This window comes from Pezoporus flaviventris, unplaced genomic scaffold, assembly GCF_033815535.1.
Source record: "Pezoporus flaviventris isolate CSIRO_AGI_PZ_B2104156 unplaced genomic scaffold, CSIRO_AGI_Pfla_v1 ptg000002l, whole genome shotgun sequence".
Lineage (NCBI taxonomy): Eukaryota > Metazoa > Chordata > Aves > Psittaciformes > Psittacidae > Pezoporus > Pezoporus flaviventris.
Window position 1 is genome coordinate 83,461,846 of NW_026892550.1, and position 18,713 is coordinate 83,480,558.

At 42.1% G+C, this 18,713-nt stretch overlaps 1 protein-coding gene across 1 annotated transcript in view; it reads left to right on the plus strand.

Moving 5' to 3' along the window:
- Positions 1–1,541: 1,541 nt before the first annotated feature.
- NINJ2 (ninjurin 2) overlaps positions 1,542–18,713 on the plus strand; it is a 48,539-nt gene continuing 31,367 nt past the window's right edge. The window contains exon 1 of the mRNA XM_061444796.1: positions 1,542–1,699. Coding sequence (XP_061300780.1) covers positions 1,667–1,699 — 33 coding nt within the window. The 5' untranslated portion in view covers positions 1,542–1,666. The remainder of the gene's footprint in view (positions 1,700–18,713) is intronic.

Here is an 18,713-nt window from a genome sequence, read left to right on the forward strand (position 1 = left end):
TCTCAGCAAACACAGTGGACATCCACCTGGTGTAAATTACCTATTAATAAACAATATTTATTTATAAAGTGATCAGCCAGAGCATCTTTTTATAGACTACACTAAAAAAAAGTAAATTTAAACAGGTAATTATCTGTATTAATGTTTGTGCAATGGTATACGTACGCAGAGTTTTTAGTTGACATGCGTATTTCCACCAGGAAAGCAAGTCAACAACAGCAATAGATGGTTGCATTTTGGGTTGAATCCTTCTTACATTTAAAAAAAACATTAAAAATCAAAAGCCAACAGGTGCTGAAGAGTAGGAATGAGCAGCCTCTTTCCCCTCACCCCCATTTCTCTGTAGGATTCAAACAATCGCTTCATTGATAACAAGACACAGGGATCTCAATTTTCATTCAAAAGTAGGAACCATGAGCTTTTTAGAATCAGCCTCATGGTTCTTGAGGAGCTTTCAGCCTTAGGCCAAGCCCTAAGGATGAAATGAGCTGTATCCCACCTCTGCTTTCCTGTGTGACATTAGCGTGGTCCCTGAACACATTTCATTGCTTAAAAAAAAAAGGGGGGGTGGGAGGGGAAAGCTGTTTGAGAGGAATGCAGAGAGGTTAAATTCATCAGCACTTTGAAATGAACTTGCAGTACTAAGCACTGGTATTTTCATTGCAAACGGAGGCCTGTTGCTGGGAAGCATCAATGCAACAGGATCATCTACTGACAGACTTGTCAGCACTTTCAGCCAGGCTGGAGTACTAGAACATGCATTTGGCTAAACTGTTTAAACAGAATATATTACTGAGCATCAGTTTTCTGTGCTACTGTAACTACAGAAATTGTCCTTCAAAAGCCGAACATTCCTACCTGATCTTCAGGTAGCACAGAGTAGCAGAGTTTCTTTAAAATCTAGAGGATTACACTGATGTTTCTGCCTGAGGATTCCACCTAATAGCAGCAACGTATTTTTCTACACTGTGACCTGGTTCTGGCTGCACACATTTCCATTCCAGCTTCATTTGTAGTTGTTTTTAACTTAAGTAAAAAGCAAGATTTCATTTCAACTAAGACCAGACATATCAAATTCCTCTAAAAAGAAAAGTGTTGGGGAGGGAAAAGGAAAGGCATTTTGGCTGGGGGGAGAAATGAGAAGGGACTATAAAGAGACTAAAAAACAAATTTTATCTGAGATGTAACAGTATCTTTGCAGCAGCAACTAGCAGGCACAACTTTCTGGACCTAATCTCTTCAACAGCTAGTTTTTCATCCATACGCTCTGCTGTGCATTGGTGACAGAGGGGAGAGATCGAGATCGGCTGTACAGCCCATGCCAGGAACCTCTTGGTACACTGGCTGCATCACCGCGTCCCAGCCCAAGTGACCTCATGAGGCTCAGCTGGACTCGGAGAGGTAGCACAGACATGTAATGAAAACAAGTGTCACGGAAAGTCTAAGGACGCTTGTTCCAGGGACTGCCTGGACAATGAAGAATTGGTGTGCCACCCCCTCTCTCGCCCCCCCAGCTGATGCCAAGGCGACTGGCCGGCCGCCGGCCCATGAATAGCAGGTCTGTTCCAGCAGCTGCGCGTCTCGGTCCAGCGAAAAGAGTCTCTGGGAGTGCAGAGTGTCCCTCTCCGCGAGCCGGCTGCAGAGGAAAGGAACTGAGGGCAAAAGGATGGCCTTGGAACGGGAGAGCATCAATCTGCAAGTGAGTCCATCTTGGGGATATACCCAGGGGAGGGAGAAGCGGGAGGGAAGATCCCCTGGTTCAGGGGAGATACCCACTGCTACTATAATTCTCTCCTTAGCTTTGGCAGACAATTCCCCTTGAAAACTCAATGCTGCTTTTTTCCTCTGTTCTCTGAAGAAAATCAGAATCTCTGCCCTGTTCTGCCAGGAGCTGTTATGAGCCTTTTTCCAGAAAAGTGAGGGTAAGAAGAGGGGAAGAGCTGCTTTTTGGGGAAGGAGGGGCAGCAGGGCAGAGGTTAGCCTTCAGCTCTCAGAAGGAGGCAGCACATACTTTCCAAGCTGCAAAAATCTGAGTCGTTCCTCATCCCTCAAAGCCTTCCTCTGTTTGGCAGAAAGTGCTTCCCATCTGGAGAGGAGGAAAAGAAACAAATACAGCAAATGTTGAGGGAGCACAGAGGCCAGGGTTTCCTATGCAGGATTTGTAGAGAAACAAAACTTTTTGGTGAAGCTCTTTCAATTCTCTGTGTTCCTCTTTTGAGTGTTTGTGTTTTTTAAGAAGGGTGTTTCTTGCGCTCAGCATGTGTTCTAGGAAAGGGCAACTACCCAAGTGTTTAGAAAAAGAAACTATTAGAGATGGAATGGAATCAGAAGCCCAGATCACAAACACCTGTCAAACTTCAGAAGTTCAAGTCCAGATTTGCACTTCAGACAACTCTGGAGAAGGGAAGATTACGAAGCATCGCCCAGGGCACAGCTTCCTACGTAGGTTGGCAGCAGGGTCCAAATTCTGCAGATGATTGTTGTGTCTGTAATGGTCCTTGAACTTGAAAGCAGAGAAGTCTGTCTGGGGTCACAATATTTCTTTGGCCTGTGTCAAAGAAAATAAAATTGAAAGATCTGTGCCCTTGGAAATAATCAGGGCAGTTATCCTTAATTAAAAAGACCAAGAATCCCTGGTCCTGCAAATGTATCTCCACTGAGATGCAGAGCAGTTTTGGAAGACCTGGAATAGTTATGCTCAGATAAGAGATATGATAACGGAGGAAGATACACAGGTAGCTCTGACAGTTGGTGAAAATGTACTCCTTTTAGGACTGAGAAAAAGAGAGGTTAGGCTTTCCTAGAACTAGGTAGGAAAGGGGGGGAAATATAGACATCATTAAGCCAGGAACTGGGGGCAAAGGGCAAAGAGGACAAGAAAATGAGGCTAAATAAAAAGTCAAAATAACTCCTTGTATATTAAATCATTATACCCAATGGAAAGTTTCAGGTCTATCATGGATTTGAAGCCTATTTTTCATAGGTGAAGAAATCAACTTCACCCATTCAAATGCTCATAAACTTCTGAAAAATCTTGGGGTTAGATTTTCCTCTTTCACCACAACTTGAGCCTTTACAATACTCAAATAGGTAAGCCCAGAAGGTCAAAGGTTCTTCAAGTTTCATACTTGAAATGAATATTCCTATCTGTTTCTAGAGCAGAAAGGTGTGGAGTGTTTCCATCCACCTCTACACAGGTCGCCACAACAAAAATAATGCTACTGAGATTTTCTTTGTGACACCTGACAGGGATTTCATGAAGCCACCAGACAGTACAAAATATACATGAATGCACATAGATTCCTGCATGTTTGTGACCAAAAAATACACAGTGCTGTCGGGGAGGGAAAGAGCATTACATATGACCACTTAGTGTGACAGATGCACTCAAGCCCTTAACCAAACTAGCGATAGTTCTGTTCATGGTCTCCAGGAGGTAAAGGCTTAAGCTGTAAATGGGACAAGAATTCCTCTAGTTTCAATCTTTTCTCTGAAAACCCACAAAGGAGCAGAGTGACACAGTGAGCATCGATGCATATGAGCTTGGAACACCGATCATGTGATTAACACATGAATAGCAGGTATATTTTCCAAGACTCATTTATCAAGGAACAAAGAAAGTTGTGGATAGAAGGAATCTCATGCATACCTTTCCCATTGCATGTAATTTGACTACAAGCCAACCACTTTATTCCATGAATATGATAACCTGAGGAAGCCTTCTTTGAGCTGTCTTGGCTAAGTAGCATGGCTGCATGGCCATGATCTCCCCTTGAGCTGGGATGCCCTGCAAGGTTGCTCCTTGAGGGAGAGAGACCTTTTACCAACAACGACCTTTGGTAAGCGACTGGTATAGTGCATAACCTTGTAGTATAGTAACTTTGATTTGTGCCTTTGCAACTTTGATTTTGTCTTGGTAACTTTGATTTGTCCCTTGATAGTTTTGAATCATTGTTCAAATGATTGTGCCGTTCAGTAATAGAATGAACCTTGCAGTCTAACTTTGTTGTCACACTTTAACAACATCGTATTAAAACAACTTTCGTTAATAGCTTTGATGGGGATTCCTTAAGGGAACTAAATCACCCATTTGCAACAAATTGGTATATTCAGCCAGATCCTAAATCAGGATTCACACCATATAGCTAAGACAAGCAGAGGGCCCTAGCAATGAAGTGACTTGACAAGTGTGAGGTGAGAGAGGATTGATCAGTGATAGAGAAAAAAAAAGAAGCCTCTCAGTTGAAAGTACCTTTAAAAGCCTCTTTTGAGTCCCTGCTCTGAGCACTGAGCACAGAGCAGGTGTCTCCTTGAAAGTTCCCAGCTGTGGGTTTATGAAGAGCTTGTGGGAATGTGCACTGCACATTCTGGGGTGGTAATGCATGACTCAGTCCTCCTGAAAGAGCTCCTAGATGGAGCAGCAGAAACAGTCATGAAAGTTAACTATGATACAATACAGAAATAAGAACTTTTATTTATTCCTATTTATTTATTTACTCCTGTTTATTTATTTATTCCTGTGCCTGAAGCAGTTGCGCAGGACTGCTGGTATTTCTTGTACAGCATTCACATGGCTATGGCCGACAGGTATCGATAGAATGAAAACTAGCATAAGTGGGAGCTGGAAGAGGCAATGAAGATTTCAGAAAGCTCTAAGGAGAACTGATCAGTCCCCAACTTTTTTACCTATCCTAAAGCAGGAGAACAGGGGCTCACTCAGCAGAATTGAAAGTCTCAATAACAGGAGACACTCCCTCATCCAGCATGTCATCAGCTTGTGGAATTTGCCATCTCCTGGAGCAGGTTAGAAGGTCAAATATTAGAGAAAGCATTGAGAAGAGATTAGGAGGTCCAGTAACAATATTTACGTTATGCAAGCTAGAAAAGGTACTTTCAAATCCCATAAGCCAATAGCAGGATAAAAATAAATATGGTTTTCAGTTCCCTACAGGCAATGGCACAGTTGCTGACCAGACTGCAAGTGGTATCTTGCACTGGAGAAATTATACACCAACTGTCCATCAGTGAGACCTAGGACTGCTTTTTAACAGCAAGAAGTATCTCCTGTTAATCCACTTTCTCCCTCACAAAAGTTCTCTTGTTCTGTGTATTTCAAAGGAGTCAGTTTTCCAGTTCTGACTTCTAGGAAGACCAACAAAACCTCAAACTGTGCAGAGACATGCTAAAAGGAAATGGTACTGAAATGGGAAAAAAAGCCACAAGGCTGTAGAGCAGCCTCACCAGATTTGTACCAGCGGCAAAGGGCTAAGACAAAAAATAAAATCTGAATTAAAATATTTTAATAAAAAATATTAATTTACCCATCAAAAGATAAAAACTTATCATGAATTAGTTTGAATGATACATTTTTATTTCCAGACATCCCTATCTGTGGTTTCCAAACTTTCACTTTCCCCTGTTAAGTACCTGCATTGATGAGAAGCCAGGAAGGCAGATCAGTAACCTGATAAGATATGACAGAGTACCTGGGATCAGAAAAACATATTTGAGATAGAAACAAATAAAACAACCCAACAAGATCCTGTTACCAATTTATTTTTATGTCAGAAACAAAGGTTTATCAATTACAAGTGTGGCTTTGGTAGTCACACTCTGGCTGATTTATCTGTACTTCTTTATGCTGTTACTCCCCTTGACTCTCGCCTCCAATCCTTCCATAAAGAGGAGGAGGGAGCTATACAGGACCATTCTTTTCAGCAGCAAAAGACCCATTAAATCTGTTTTGCTGTGTATCTCAGCTGCTACAGTTCATGATCTGGCATCTTAACACAACCCTGTTTCATTGGTGATTTAAGCTAATGTACCAGGGTTTGAATAGGGGTGACTGAGACAACATCCATTCCACCACTCCCACCACAGCCGCAGTAACCAGGAGAGAGTCTGTGGACAGCTGAAATCAGTAACACTCACACATTAGTGCCACGGCTAAACCTGTCAGAGCCCCAGATGAATATAGCAGAATGGAGCAAAGATCGGGGCTGATACTTAATGGCTCCAGAGTTTTATTAAGTTTGTATTTTTCATTTTCTTATTCATGTATAAGTGTTATGTTCTGTATAAATGAATGTTTAAGTAATGTGTTTTCGATAGATGTCATCCATATTCACATTGCAGGAGAGGCTATGTATTGTATGTTGCATCTTTCTTTTTATAGTTTCTTACTCCTTGGATAAAAAAACTTACAATCCTCTGGGACAAGAAGCAGAAATCATACCTCACCATTTAGGGAATCATTCATACATCAGAAGTAAAAAAAAGTAAACAGATCAAATAATGATTCTGGAAAACAGACCCTACACGGATAATTTGTTGGCAGAAGCTGTTCGGCGAATACTTTGAATGCAAAATACATCTGCAGAAATTAAAGACAGGTTTACAAGCAACTTGAAAGGAAAAACGATTTTAAATAATTGCATAGTTTACTTCCAGTGCTCAGTTTTTGACAAGGTCTACAGCAGGTGGTTTTAGACAGGCAGATAAACCAAGTTAGCTGTAGCCATGACAGTGTGGACTTCTACAAAATGCCCATAAAACAAATGGAAAGTCCCACTTAGCACTGAAAATCCCATCCCCCACATCCCACTTTCAGTCTAGGTCTGATGAGGGGATGCAGGGAGTGTGTTCACAGCTGGGTTAAACTTCTAGTTTTGTGGGGGTTTTGTGGCTTTCATGTATGTCTTGAGGCTGTGATGTACTTAGAAGTTCATGGCTTGGGCACATATTTTCCTGATTCTGCAGCAACAGCCAGCTTGTGCTTTCTAGGTCCTTCTCTAGGACCTTTACTCTCCTTCTGCGATTTCCTACAATGGTAGCATTTTAATATCACCAGTTGAGCAATGTCCCTGCCCCAGGGGGCTTCAGTAGCATTATTTGGGTTCTGTAATTTGTCCCTGGATAATGATAGTCTGCATTGAGAGAGAGGAAGAGCACTTCAGAAAGAAAATCTCAGTGCTTCAGAAAGAGCCATCCCTATGACATCCCCATATGGTGTGTGCAACTCAACCATCAGGACTCCGAGGAACTTCTCTCACCATGCTTTTAACTAAACTAACACAATTTCTATAGCCCCTCAAACAGGATTCCATTTCCAAATCCCAGGAGTGCGCTCCACCACCTGCACTATTCATAGCTGGTAAAGCTGGCTCTTGGAGCTGAACTCAGGGAAAACTAACCACTTTTTGGCAGGGTTAGCATTCTGGTTTGCTGTCCTGCAGTGCTTCCCAGGAGGATCAGACAACTGCCAACTACTAGGACTGTGTGGCCGTGAGGGCATGTAGAGGCAGCGAAGGCCCAAACATGATTGCTGTCAGTGGTGGACATCACTCAGACTGCAAGATTTCAGACTGCTCCTTAAGAGTGAAGCCATTTGCAGGGCTAGCTAGAGTTTAGGCAGAGATTCACCATGCCCTGGTTTGTCAAAAGACAGGTGTAAAATAGGGTACCACACTTCAGAGCAAGAATGATCCTATGTTCTTCTCTCCCGGCTGCAGGGACATGAAAGTTTGTGTAGCATTACCTGTGCTGGTTCCAGAAACCATTAACACTCACATTGGAAGAGAGAGAGATAAGTGTGATCACAAAATGCTGAGTAGACTTTTTCTTACAGCCGGTACAATTGGTCCCTTGTTCTATAGTCAGATGTGGCATTTCTCCCCTCTCCTATACATTGCTCCTGCCTGCTCTCCCTAGACATGGCCAGCCTTCCCACTTAGGGTGAATGTTCAGCTTTCCCTTCCCAAACATTGGGATAATATTTTTCATCTTGAGGCACTGGACTACAGGTTTTAGGAACTGCTGTTAAATAGGATTCTTCCAAAGTGTTTAGGATTAGGGTAGGGTTAAGATAATCCTGCAGCAGAAAATGCTCCATCCCTGGCAGTGTTCAAGGCCAGGTTGGTGGATTCTTGGGTGACATGGTCTAGTGGAAGGTATCCCTGACCATGGCAGGGGGGTTGGAACTAGATGATCTTAAGGTCCTTTCCAAACAAAACCATTCTACGACCCTAAAAAAAAAAACAACAAAAAAGGCAATAACATGTGCCATTAAACAGTAATTTCTGTTGGTATACCTAAAATGTTACCTCTCAGCACTACAAATTAGAGAAAGGAGGATGTACTGCCAAAGGACACTGACCCCAGGCCCAGGAGGCATGGGGTCTCCATGTAGGGATGAGAAATGCACAGGGCGTAGGGTAGAAAGATGGTGCCTATGCAGCATTGGGAGCCAAGGACACACAGGCCTTTGCATTGTAGAGGCCCCATGCCCCACCAAGAGTAGCAGCAAGTCAGTGCAGCTACACCCAGTGTGGAGGACAAGGTTAGTCAGCAGCCATACCAAACTATCCTAGTACGACCCTCCTGTGTGACAGAGGACACCAGCAGAACACCTTTCCCCCTGTTCCACCATGGCCTTCTCAACCTTTAGGGGTACCACCATGTACCTGTTTCACACGTTGAGATAGATACATCTCACCCACACTTGCACCTTGAAGATTTGAGTGCATAAGGACTGGGTTTTATTTAGTGAGCAGTCATAAATCTGGTTATGGTGGTGGCAGCACACGGTTCTTGGCCAGCAGTAAAACCTCCCACTGAAACATCTTTGTGAGAGTCCTCTGGACCATGAAGTACCTGTTAAACCACATCTAAATGGACTTTTGCATCTTTTGTCAAAAAGTTACCTCCCTCAGCTTCATTCCAGCCCACGCCTGAGAGCTGAAAACACATACCTGAAAAACAGGTACCCATAGCTGAAAACAGGTACAGCACCTCTCCTCATTTAGCCACTAAAAATTGAAGCCTCCAGCCCAAGTCACCACTTCTCAGCCCTGCTTGAAAAATATGCATTCATTTGTTATGTTTCTCCTCTGAGAACCAAAAATGGGCAATACTGCATGCATACATTAACCATACACAGAAGCGTGAGCTTCTCCAAGTACAAAAGGGTGCATGGGCATTTTCACTGTCGTTTTCCCATCCCTGGCTTATGAGTCAAATGTTTATAACACCCTCTCTGAGAAAAGGCAATACAAGAAATGAGCTCCACTACTGTAATCTAAACTGCCCCAGGTATGTAAACACATAACAGAAACATTTGAATTGGACACCAGAATGATGGAAGAGCCCATGTGCAGATGCTGCAAGATTCACATCACCAGTTACCATACACCTTGACACACTCCTTTGAACCGGGCAAGTTATAATTCCTTGTCAAATTACATGAATCAGATGTGTGACTCTATAATTACAGCTGTGAAAACCATTATACTCAGAATCTTAGAACTTTCTAGCCAAAATAACCCTTGGGGAAAAAAATTCTCATGAAGCTGCTTAGGTCAAGGTTCAGTGAGTGCTGGAAATTCTGGGGGAAACCTATTAGCAGGTTTAGAGAAATGAGAACAAGAAAATGAGGTGATGTACTTACTGGGTTCTGGATTGTTCGGGCCTTCTCTTTTTTTTCTTTAGGTTTTTAATATTTGCAAATATTTATGAATATTTGCAGGACTTTTCTCTTTGCACACACACAGCTCTAAATAATATTTTTGAGGATTAACCCCGAATTCACCGCAGACCTTAGTTATATGAGAAAAATAACTGCTCCCACCAATCTAACGAGAGGCAAAGGTCAACCAACCCTATGTTCCATAAGAACGTAGGTTCTTCTGTAACCTATGTTTTAATGAAGGAATGTTTCTGCAGAAAATAACAACAAAGTGATACTCTGTGCTCTCATTGGACTTGAGCGAGAAGGAAGTGCTGCTGTACCTAGTTCCCCAGGCATTTTATAAATATCAATAAATTTAGTTTCACAATACCCACAATGAGCGAGAGGTGTTTACCTGCTTATTTTACAGATATTAAGTCACGACAAAGACAGTTAAATGGCCACTGATGTACCCAAGGTTACACAAGTAGAAAGTGACAGAAGCAGGAAGACTGAGCATCTCTGTAAGGATGGGTAGATTGACATGGAGCAGCAATGTGTTCTGGGGTTTCATCTCTATGTCCCACTGGCTAAACTCTTAACCTCCATTTTTTGAAGAAATTGTTAAAGATTGTTTTATTTAGCCGTCAGAGACCACTCTGTTTCTTCACATGACACAAAGAAGAACATTAACTGAAGCTGACCCGGTAAGAGACCAAACATAATTCTTTCCCTGCTGAATGTAACTTCAGCATCAACTGGAAACAAATTTTGACACACTTTCAAAAGTTCAGGCGCACAGCTGTGTTTGTACCTCTTTCTCGGTCAGAGCTAGAGTCGTGTTCAACCGTGTTGGTGTAGGAAGCAAACCCCAAAGCCAAAGTGAAACAAACTAAATTACATTAAACATAAACTCTGACTCAGGATGACCGCACAAGTCCTTGGTCCAACCATTCTACTTCAAGATTGCACCTTTTTTTTTTTAGCTGATTCAGGAGGAAATGTTCCTGCATGCCCCTGTATGATTTCAGGCTGTGGCCAAACACTTTTTGCTGACTGGAGCTGAATCACTGAAGGGGGGAGGTTCATCCTTGTTATCACCATCAATTATTATTGCTGCCCTAATGCAATTGCCCAAAGTAATAGCTCTATCAAGACTGTCTGGGCTAGGAAACCTCCATTACTGAGGATCCAGATCATTGTGAAAGAGCTTGCTTAAGCACTATGCAATTATGTCATCTAAGGAAAAAAGACGTCCAGACAGAGACAGAAGTAGCAGCTCCTTTAGACAGGCTTTCATTCATCTTATAGCAATGGGGTAATCATTTTCATTCTTGGATGTTTCTTGGCTGGTCATGTTAGCTGGAAATCTAGTTATTCTGGGACGATCAGAAGACCATGAGATGTACAATCTGGGTTCTTCATAACTTAGATGGAAAGAGTAACAGACACAAACACAAATGCAATAGAAAATATTCCTGAATAATATATGCGTCTGTTGGTTTTTTTCCCACCTTTTGCCCACGTGGTACCTTGACTTGCAATCAATTCTTAAAGAGACATTTAGCAAAGGATTAATATGCTACAAGAAAATATAATATGCTGCTGTTTTCTTTCAGCAGAAACAGATTTGTACTCCATCTTCATCTCCATGTGCTAGATTCTTGGGAGCGGATTCTAGACCAGTTCCTTAAGCAGTCCCCATTTCTGGTATGGGGCTGTGAAAAAGTTGCCAAAGGGAGTTGTGTCAAAGGGTTTTTACTTTGCTCTTAATGGCTACACGTACAGTCTGAAGGAATCTGAAGCTCTTACAAAATGTGGTTTCCCCTCTGGTGTTTGCTGTTCAGCTGGCTCAGCAGCTCAACCATTTAAAACCATTGTGAGTGGATTTAGCACTTGTGAAATAATGCTGGCCTATTCAGATCCAGAGAGGGATGGGCAAAGTCAACCCACACAGTAAAAGCCCCTCTTCTGTCCTTCTCAGATGAGGAGCCAGGGTGCAATGGGTTTTGAGGAGAAAACTACGTGTATCCCAGTATAGCTACACAGAACTTGGGGGAAAGAGATATGGGCCTACCAAAATAAAAAAGCTAACACACTCTCAGATGAGGCAATATCTTCAGCATCAAAGAAAAAACAAAAGCAGAAGCAAAAGTGAGGGAAAAAAATATAAAAATAAAAAGAAAAATCCCGAAACAAACACGCCAAAACACACCTACTTAAGAAGGGGAAGCAAATCATGAAGGAGAGGAAAATAATAGAGTGCAGCCCCAGAAGAGAGCTCCTGTGAGACCACAAAATGACACATTATGAGTGCTAGTAAGCAAATGAGGGGAAGGGATACAGAGAACTGAGTCCTGGAGGTCTCTGTCACCAGAAATCAGAGATGGAGCTCCCATCTCCGTCCTAACCCGAGCTACTAAGTATAGCAAGAGGTGTGTTTCATCTCTGAGCTGATCTAATGCTCAATTATTCTGCTGAGACCATGAAAAAAAAAAAGCGATAAGTAAAGCCATCTCTGATGTGGATAGCATTGCAGGCACGGTGTAGATCTGTATCTTTACACAGAGGTTTGAACTCTAGACCAGGCTCAGACAGGCAACTCAAAAGCAGATGGCAACAGGTCTTGGTGGCTACTAATTAGATTAGCTTTTGGTTAGCAATGTTAAGGTCGAGCTGAGTAATCCTCTGGTTCATTTCCAACCCCCTCTGAGCTACCTTCAGCCACAAGCCTCCAGGCATCGCCCTGAATTACTGAACCGGGTCAGTCTTACAGTGTTCACCCTTCTGGGCCATGGCAAAATAGTTCTCTTGTGGATCCCCAGGAGGGAGCATGGGATCACGCCTCGGATGACTGCCAGCATGGTGGTGAGCTCAGGTGTTTACAGCCAGGGTGGGACAGGGTCGTTTTAAAGAGCTTCCTCTTGCCTCACTCGCACAATGTACAAACAGGGACATTATCTCTCCTGTGGGAGCAACTGACTCAGATGCTTGGCCAGCTGCAGGGAAAGGTGTCCCCATAGCTGCCAGCAGCAAAGAATAGCTAAAAAAGTAAAAGATGCATCACTCTGTGGCTGCGAATGATAACAACACAATCCTCTTTATTCCGATCCAAAAGCCATTTTTTTCTTCCTTTGTTCCCCTCCCTGTTTTTTCCTCTCTGATGAGCTGTTGCTCAGCTAGGAGCCCAGTCTGTCTGTTATTGGTGTGCCTAACATCATTTTTAAATTCCTCCCATTTTTATTTTTTTTTTATTTTACATGTTATCAAATGACTTACGAAAATTAAAGTTCAGCCAAATAAACCTCAAAGGAGTTACACAAGAGCTAGAGCACAGGGCTTTACAATGAGCCGTGTACAATTAACCACGTATGTCTACGGACTTGATAAATCTGTTTATGAAGTACACTGTGGGTACATAGTGTTGCAGATCTGTCTGGAGCAGTCTGAAAAGATACTGTTCCCAGTGGCTATCCTTTAATCAGAGACACTGCTTCCATTCTTGACCCCTTGGAGAAATAAGAGACAGTAAGGAATCTAGCAGAGTAACTCCTCTGGCTCTATCGGCTATTTCCATACATGATACAGTTGTACCCTGCTCATGACAAAGTACTTCGTAATTTGCTATCATCTTCTGAGTGGGTGTAACTGTAAGGCTGATTCAGCAGAAAGGAGAGCAACAGTTGTGGGAAGTTTGTCTTAGAACCAGCAAAACGCACAGGCTGAGAGAAGGCTGTGATTTACCGATCGCAATCTTTGTATGGAAAGATCTATACAGACCTTTGAAGGCCCTCTTCTCCTCCTGGTGCATTGTAGGACTTTGTGACTCCTCTTGGTTTTGCTATAGATAAGATTCTGCAGGCACAAAACTGTGGGAATACTGTATCTGTTACCAAGCAGCATTCAGTCTGCCTTTTGCCCAAGGCACCTGTATTACGTACACAATCAATGCTAACATGTTGATACCTGTGAGCAGAGGGAAATTCACATTCTGTACTCAAATGCTGCAGGAGCTGAGGTGTTAGGAGGATGTATGAAATCAAGGAAGGGAGGGCAGGGAAGGAAGGACTTTGCAGTTACGTTCAAATGTAATAGGTGTATCTGAGTGAAGGCCTTCAAGATGGAAGATTGCAAGAGGTGTCCTTTGAGGCACTGTTTCTTCACAAGGGAGGTTACAAGGTAAAACCTCTTCAAAAGGCCCAACAAAAACAAGACTATTTGGTGCCAGGGTCAAGAACTGAGGAGAACAATTGCAATAATCTCACTAAATGTTTATCTTAGGTAAATATTTATTTTAGGTAGGGATAAATATAGATTTAGAGTCACTGGTCATGATAATCATCCTAATTGGTGGAAACATGTTTCTTTTGCTCATCTTTCTTGGTCATATCAGCAACAGCATCAAGGTGTCCAAATAGGATATGAGAAACTGAGTAAGAAAAAAGGAGCAGACTGACATTTGGTTTTGTCTGGTTTGGTTTGGGTTTTTGCCAGAAAAAATAGATTGTAAAGAGTGCACAAAAAGGCACTACGAAACCCCTTCACAGTTTGCAGTCACTGCACAACTTATTGGCAAAGAGGAGCCGCTCCAATTACAGTGAGCTCTGCTGGGGGAGGCAGAAACCAGGAAAGGAAGAGTGTGATCAAACGAGAATAGACTGTAGGGGTAAACTCCTCCATCACCTTCTGCTAGGTATGTGTAAATGTTTCACTGCACAACTGAAACCATGCAGTGAAGATAATATGAGCTATTTCTCTGAGCCCAGGCCAATTAATGACCGTCACAACCACCCTGACACTACAAACACTGGCATCCAGAGCCTAGACTGCTCCACATGGTCTGGGTTTTTTTAACTCCTTCTTCCTAACTCTCCTATCCCTCCTCAAACACCTAGGAGTTCACTTGAATGCAGCTTTTTGGCTACCCCCTTGCAAGAATCCAGCTCTGATACAAAATACATACTGATTGAACCCCACTTGAAATCCAGGGCATTTGTTCTGCATCAGTGGTCCCCACTTCTTTTGTCCCTAGGCCATTTTGAAGTGAGAAACAGGATAAACACCAAATACAGTGACAAAGGAATCAGAAGAAAATTCATTTCCTGCAAAATTTTGTTTCCCACCCCCGAAACTTCTATGTTCAGTGGTTGAATGTGAATGTGCTTCAGAAGAAGACTATATTTGCAGAATTTGGGCATTCAGTTGTCAGAGAAATGGTTATTCCGCTTTAATCTTTTCCCATTCCTATTCTGGCCCAGAGGCATTTGCTTCTCCAGCACAGTCTCGTAAGAAGGCCTCATTTGCTACACCCCTTCCCAGAGGTCTCTCAGAGCTACATCTACTCAGGAGATCTCTGAAAAACACAATTGTCACTAACGGGATTTGGGCCTCCCTTTAATTTCTGCCATGCTGTACTATAGCTCCTCATTATAAAGTTAGCTTCTTAAAGGTTCTTTGTCTCTGCAGGGTGGAAAGTTGCTGACTGAATGTCTGGGTCCAATTTTCCACCAGTCTTCCTTTAACTGGCCATTCTCAGCTATGCAAAGTGTTTGCATAATGCTACGAGATCATTCACATCAATCTTATTTAACATTTTGAACCTGTTTTGCAAAGGGGTTAATGAGAAAACAAAACACAACCTGAATAATAAGTCACCAGAAGAAAGTACAAGCCTAATCTTTTAATATAGAGCCTGAACAGCAGCTCTTTTCACAGAGGGAAGAGAACTGACATTTTTTTCTAATCTGAGAATGCAATTCCCAGGGACAGTGCATGAGAAAACAGCAGTAATCTACAGAACACCCAGGAACAGTTGTTGAAAGATTCTCAGGGTGTTACTTTTGGCAGGACATCGGGTTCCAAAATAACCCACTGAAAACACTAGACCAAAAACAATAATAATAATATTTTACACAGATGAAGTGTCTTTCATCTAAGGGTCACAAAAGGCTCCTGCAAATGGTGAATGATCTCCTTGAGGACAGGTAAATGAAATTGATGCTCCAAAGATGTTGCCACTGATTTACTGATTTAGAAGATGGGCTATTGTGTACAGTGTTAGAGGGTACAGAAAGAAAAGAGTTAACATGTATAGGCAAGCTTGGGAGCATTCTTTGTAGTGAGCTTGCATAGACATAGTAACCTATTTTTTAATGTTCTCAGTAAATCAACTGCCGACATTCCACACACACAATTTGAGCACCTGTACACAAATCAGGTAACCAGAGATTACACTGTGCAAATACACAAAGTGCTAGGTGAGTTCATGCACAGCTACTTTACTCTAATGTGAAATTCTATATACTGTGCTTGCAGTTCCTGCTTGGCATGCTCTTGTGTGTTTTCTGAGACCAATTTAGGACTTTAAAAATATGTATAACCATACATAAGACCATGAAAAGTTAGGGTCTTGAAATAAGAGATCGGTGTAGGCCACGTATGAACTGCTAGAGTTTTTGGATCCAGACCCACACTTTGCACTGTTAGCCTGTCTCCCTGGGAAACCATTGACATGCGGCCCAGAGTGAGGCAGCATCTTGGGGTTTGTGAAAGGGTGCCACAGCATGCAATCTCAGCCTGTATTTCATATACCATACAGTGAAGATGTTGCTGGTGGTGTTATAGTGGCAAAACTTTCAGTGGAAATACAGCTTCTACTGCATCCTTAACAGGTTATGTGGCTTAACTGGATTGCTTATGCCTCTTTGGCACAAGTATACCATCAGATGTTGCTGTACTGACCTTACCTAAGTGACCTTAAGAGGACAACGTATACTGAGATAAGTGGTGCCTTTCCTACATGTCTTTCAGTGTATAGCTCATGTGAGGATTATATCTTGCTGTTTGTAGCCGTTTCCAGAGTCATCACCACCCTTACTTCCCAGCACTCTCATCAAGCAGCAAAAGCTATTGAGAAGTCATTGTCTGTGCCCTGAACACACAGACACATGAAATTCCTACTCACTGTTTACATGAAGGAAATTATGTGAAACAAGTCATGTTTCCTCTGTGTCATAAGGGTAACAACAATAGCAACAAAGGTTCTGTCATGACACCACCAGTCTAAGGCAATGACTAACAACTAGAAACATTAGATATCAGGATGATCTAATAGCCTGTTGCTCCCAAAAGAGGGAGGCTCTGCTCCTCTTCAGCCTATGACCCATTGCTCCCTTCTTATCTTCTGCTCCCAGAGACACATCCCACCTTGCCCTTGTCCTGGCTTTTGCCAAACCTTTCTCAAAACAATCAGCTTATGAAAGCTGCAGAAAATGGACTTTTTTTTTTCCCCCTAATTTGGCTTGGCTTAATGAGCTGAATTGGCTTAGCGCAGGCTCTTAGAACAGCAAGAGTGCAAGAGAGCACAAGACTCATAGCAGGAGCATTTTGCTCTGGACTCATAGGTCATCATAGCTTCAAGGTGTTACCCTCGGAGTTATGCAGAAAATGATCTCTTGCTGATAGTTTCACTTTCTCATGTGAAACTATCAGCAAGCTATAGCTGATAGTTATAATGTGAAACTATAAGCAAGTTTTAAAGCTATAGATGACCATAACTACTTTCTGAGATAATGTGGTCAAGTCAAGAAGGGGATAAGCAGAATAACTGGTATAATTCAGAAGTTGCATTCGGATACAAATACAAATGAGAATAATTCTGTCCTGTTAGAGCTGTACCATGTGAAACCACAAAAGAATGAAGAGAGGCAGTTAGAACTGATGATACACAACTGGAATAGAATTTATGGGGTGAAACCATATATGTGTGCTTGTACCTTTCAGCACTCAGTTTCTGCACAGAGAGGGTAGGTGTGTAACTGCTATAATTGGACACAGGTTAGAAGTTTACAGACTGGTCTTAGCAGCTGTATTTGGAAGCTAAGTTCTGAGAAAGCAAACCGTCCTCATCTCTATAGATTTTGGTTTTGAACAACCCTATAGTTATGGGCAGAGATTAGAGAGATTTTTGTGGTAGTAAAAGAATGGTTTGGAATTTCTCACCAGCCATCTGCCCTCAAAACTTAGCAGATGACTCACTGGAACTCACCTCCATTTGTTACTGCGCGAAAACTTTTATCTCCTCAGCTTCTTGTAAAGTTCCACTCTGCATCTTTCAGAAGCAGAGCCTGTTCTAATATGAAAGAACAAACAATGTAGGAAGCATAACTCAGAATTCAAGTTTTCAAAAGCACTCATGTTAAATTCCAGCTGAGCTAAGATGCACGTATGCACAGAGGCATTTGCACGCATAAATCACGGCTTGCTTACGTCTGGCACATGCAAAGAGCACACTGCTTAGCATGCTGTTTAAATGTGCTTCGACTACTGGACTGCATTCAAGTCTGCAGGTAATTTTAAAGAACTTTCTTTGCAGCCAGGAGACTCAAAACCTTACTCAGTATTTTCATGATATTCTTAGGCATCAAAGATGCTCACTGTTGCCTGCCATTTCCTGATGAAGCTTCTGCAGCCTTGCATCTGCAGGATTGTCAAAATAGGTGCTTTTCATTGTCAGGAAGTAGAAAAGCTATCCATCTCCATATCACAGATGTTATTCATTTACCCTGCAGAAGTTTGAAGCAATACTTATAAGCAATCACATTTCCTAAGCTAACTCTATAGTTCGACCAAGCTCCAATGTCAAGTAAAGCAGCTATCTAAAGCAGCAAGTAGATATACCATCTTACCCAGATTGAATGGTTATTGCAGTCTCACAGAAGCCACTCACCATTTTCCTTGCATATTTATTCCCAGCTATGAACGATACGGCCAGAGAAGTTCAAGCTAAAAATATCAAACTGGTGCCACACCTAGATTTTTCTTACTGCCTTGTACCAGATTAAGTGCAAATCAATTGAATTTTCCTGAGTGGTTTGTGAAAACCCAGCAGTCAGTACAACATTGATCATAGCTCTTGAAACTGTACTTGTTTCCCTCTGTAAGTGGGGCAAATTCCTTCTGGGTCCTGAATGATAGCTTTTGAGAGAGGAATATTTCTTTTACTCTCAACCTGGAAATTCACAATCTGCTCAGAACTGCTTTCAAGTTATGCAAGTCCAGATCTGTACTTCTTTCATAATTGCCTACCATGGTAACAAATAGGGCAGCGCCATGTCTGGTCCCTCAAGCTCTGTACTTGTGCCAAAGACAACCAGTTATACTGGCATCATTAATTTTGATGCATTAATAACACAACAGCTTTTGTCTTTACCAGCCAGCATATTTGCCAGTAAGATTCATCAAACATAATTTAGCAAACTCCTTTCCT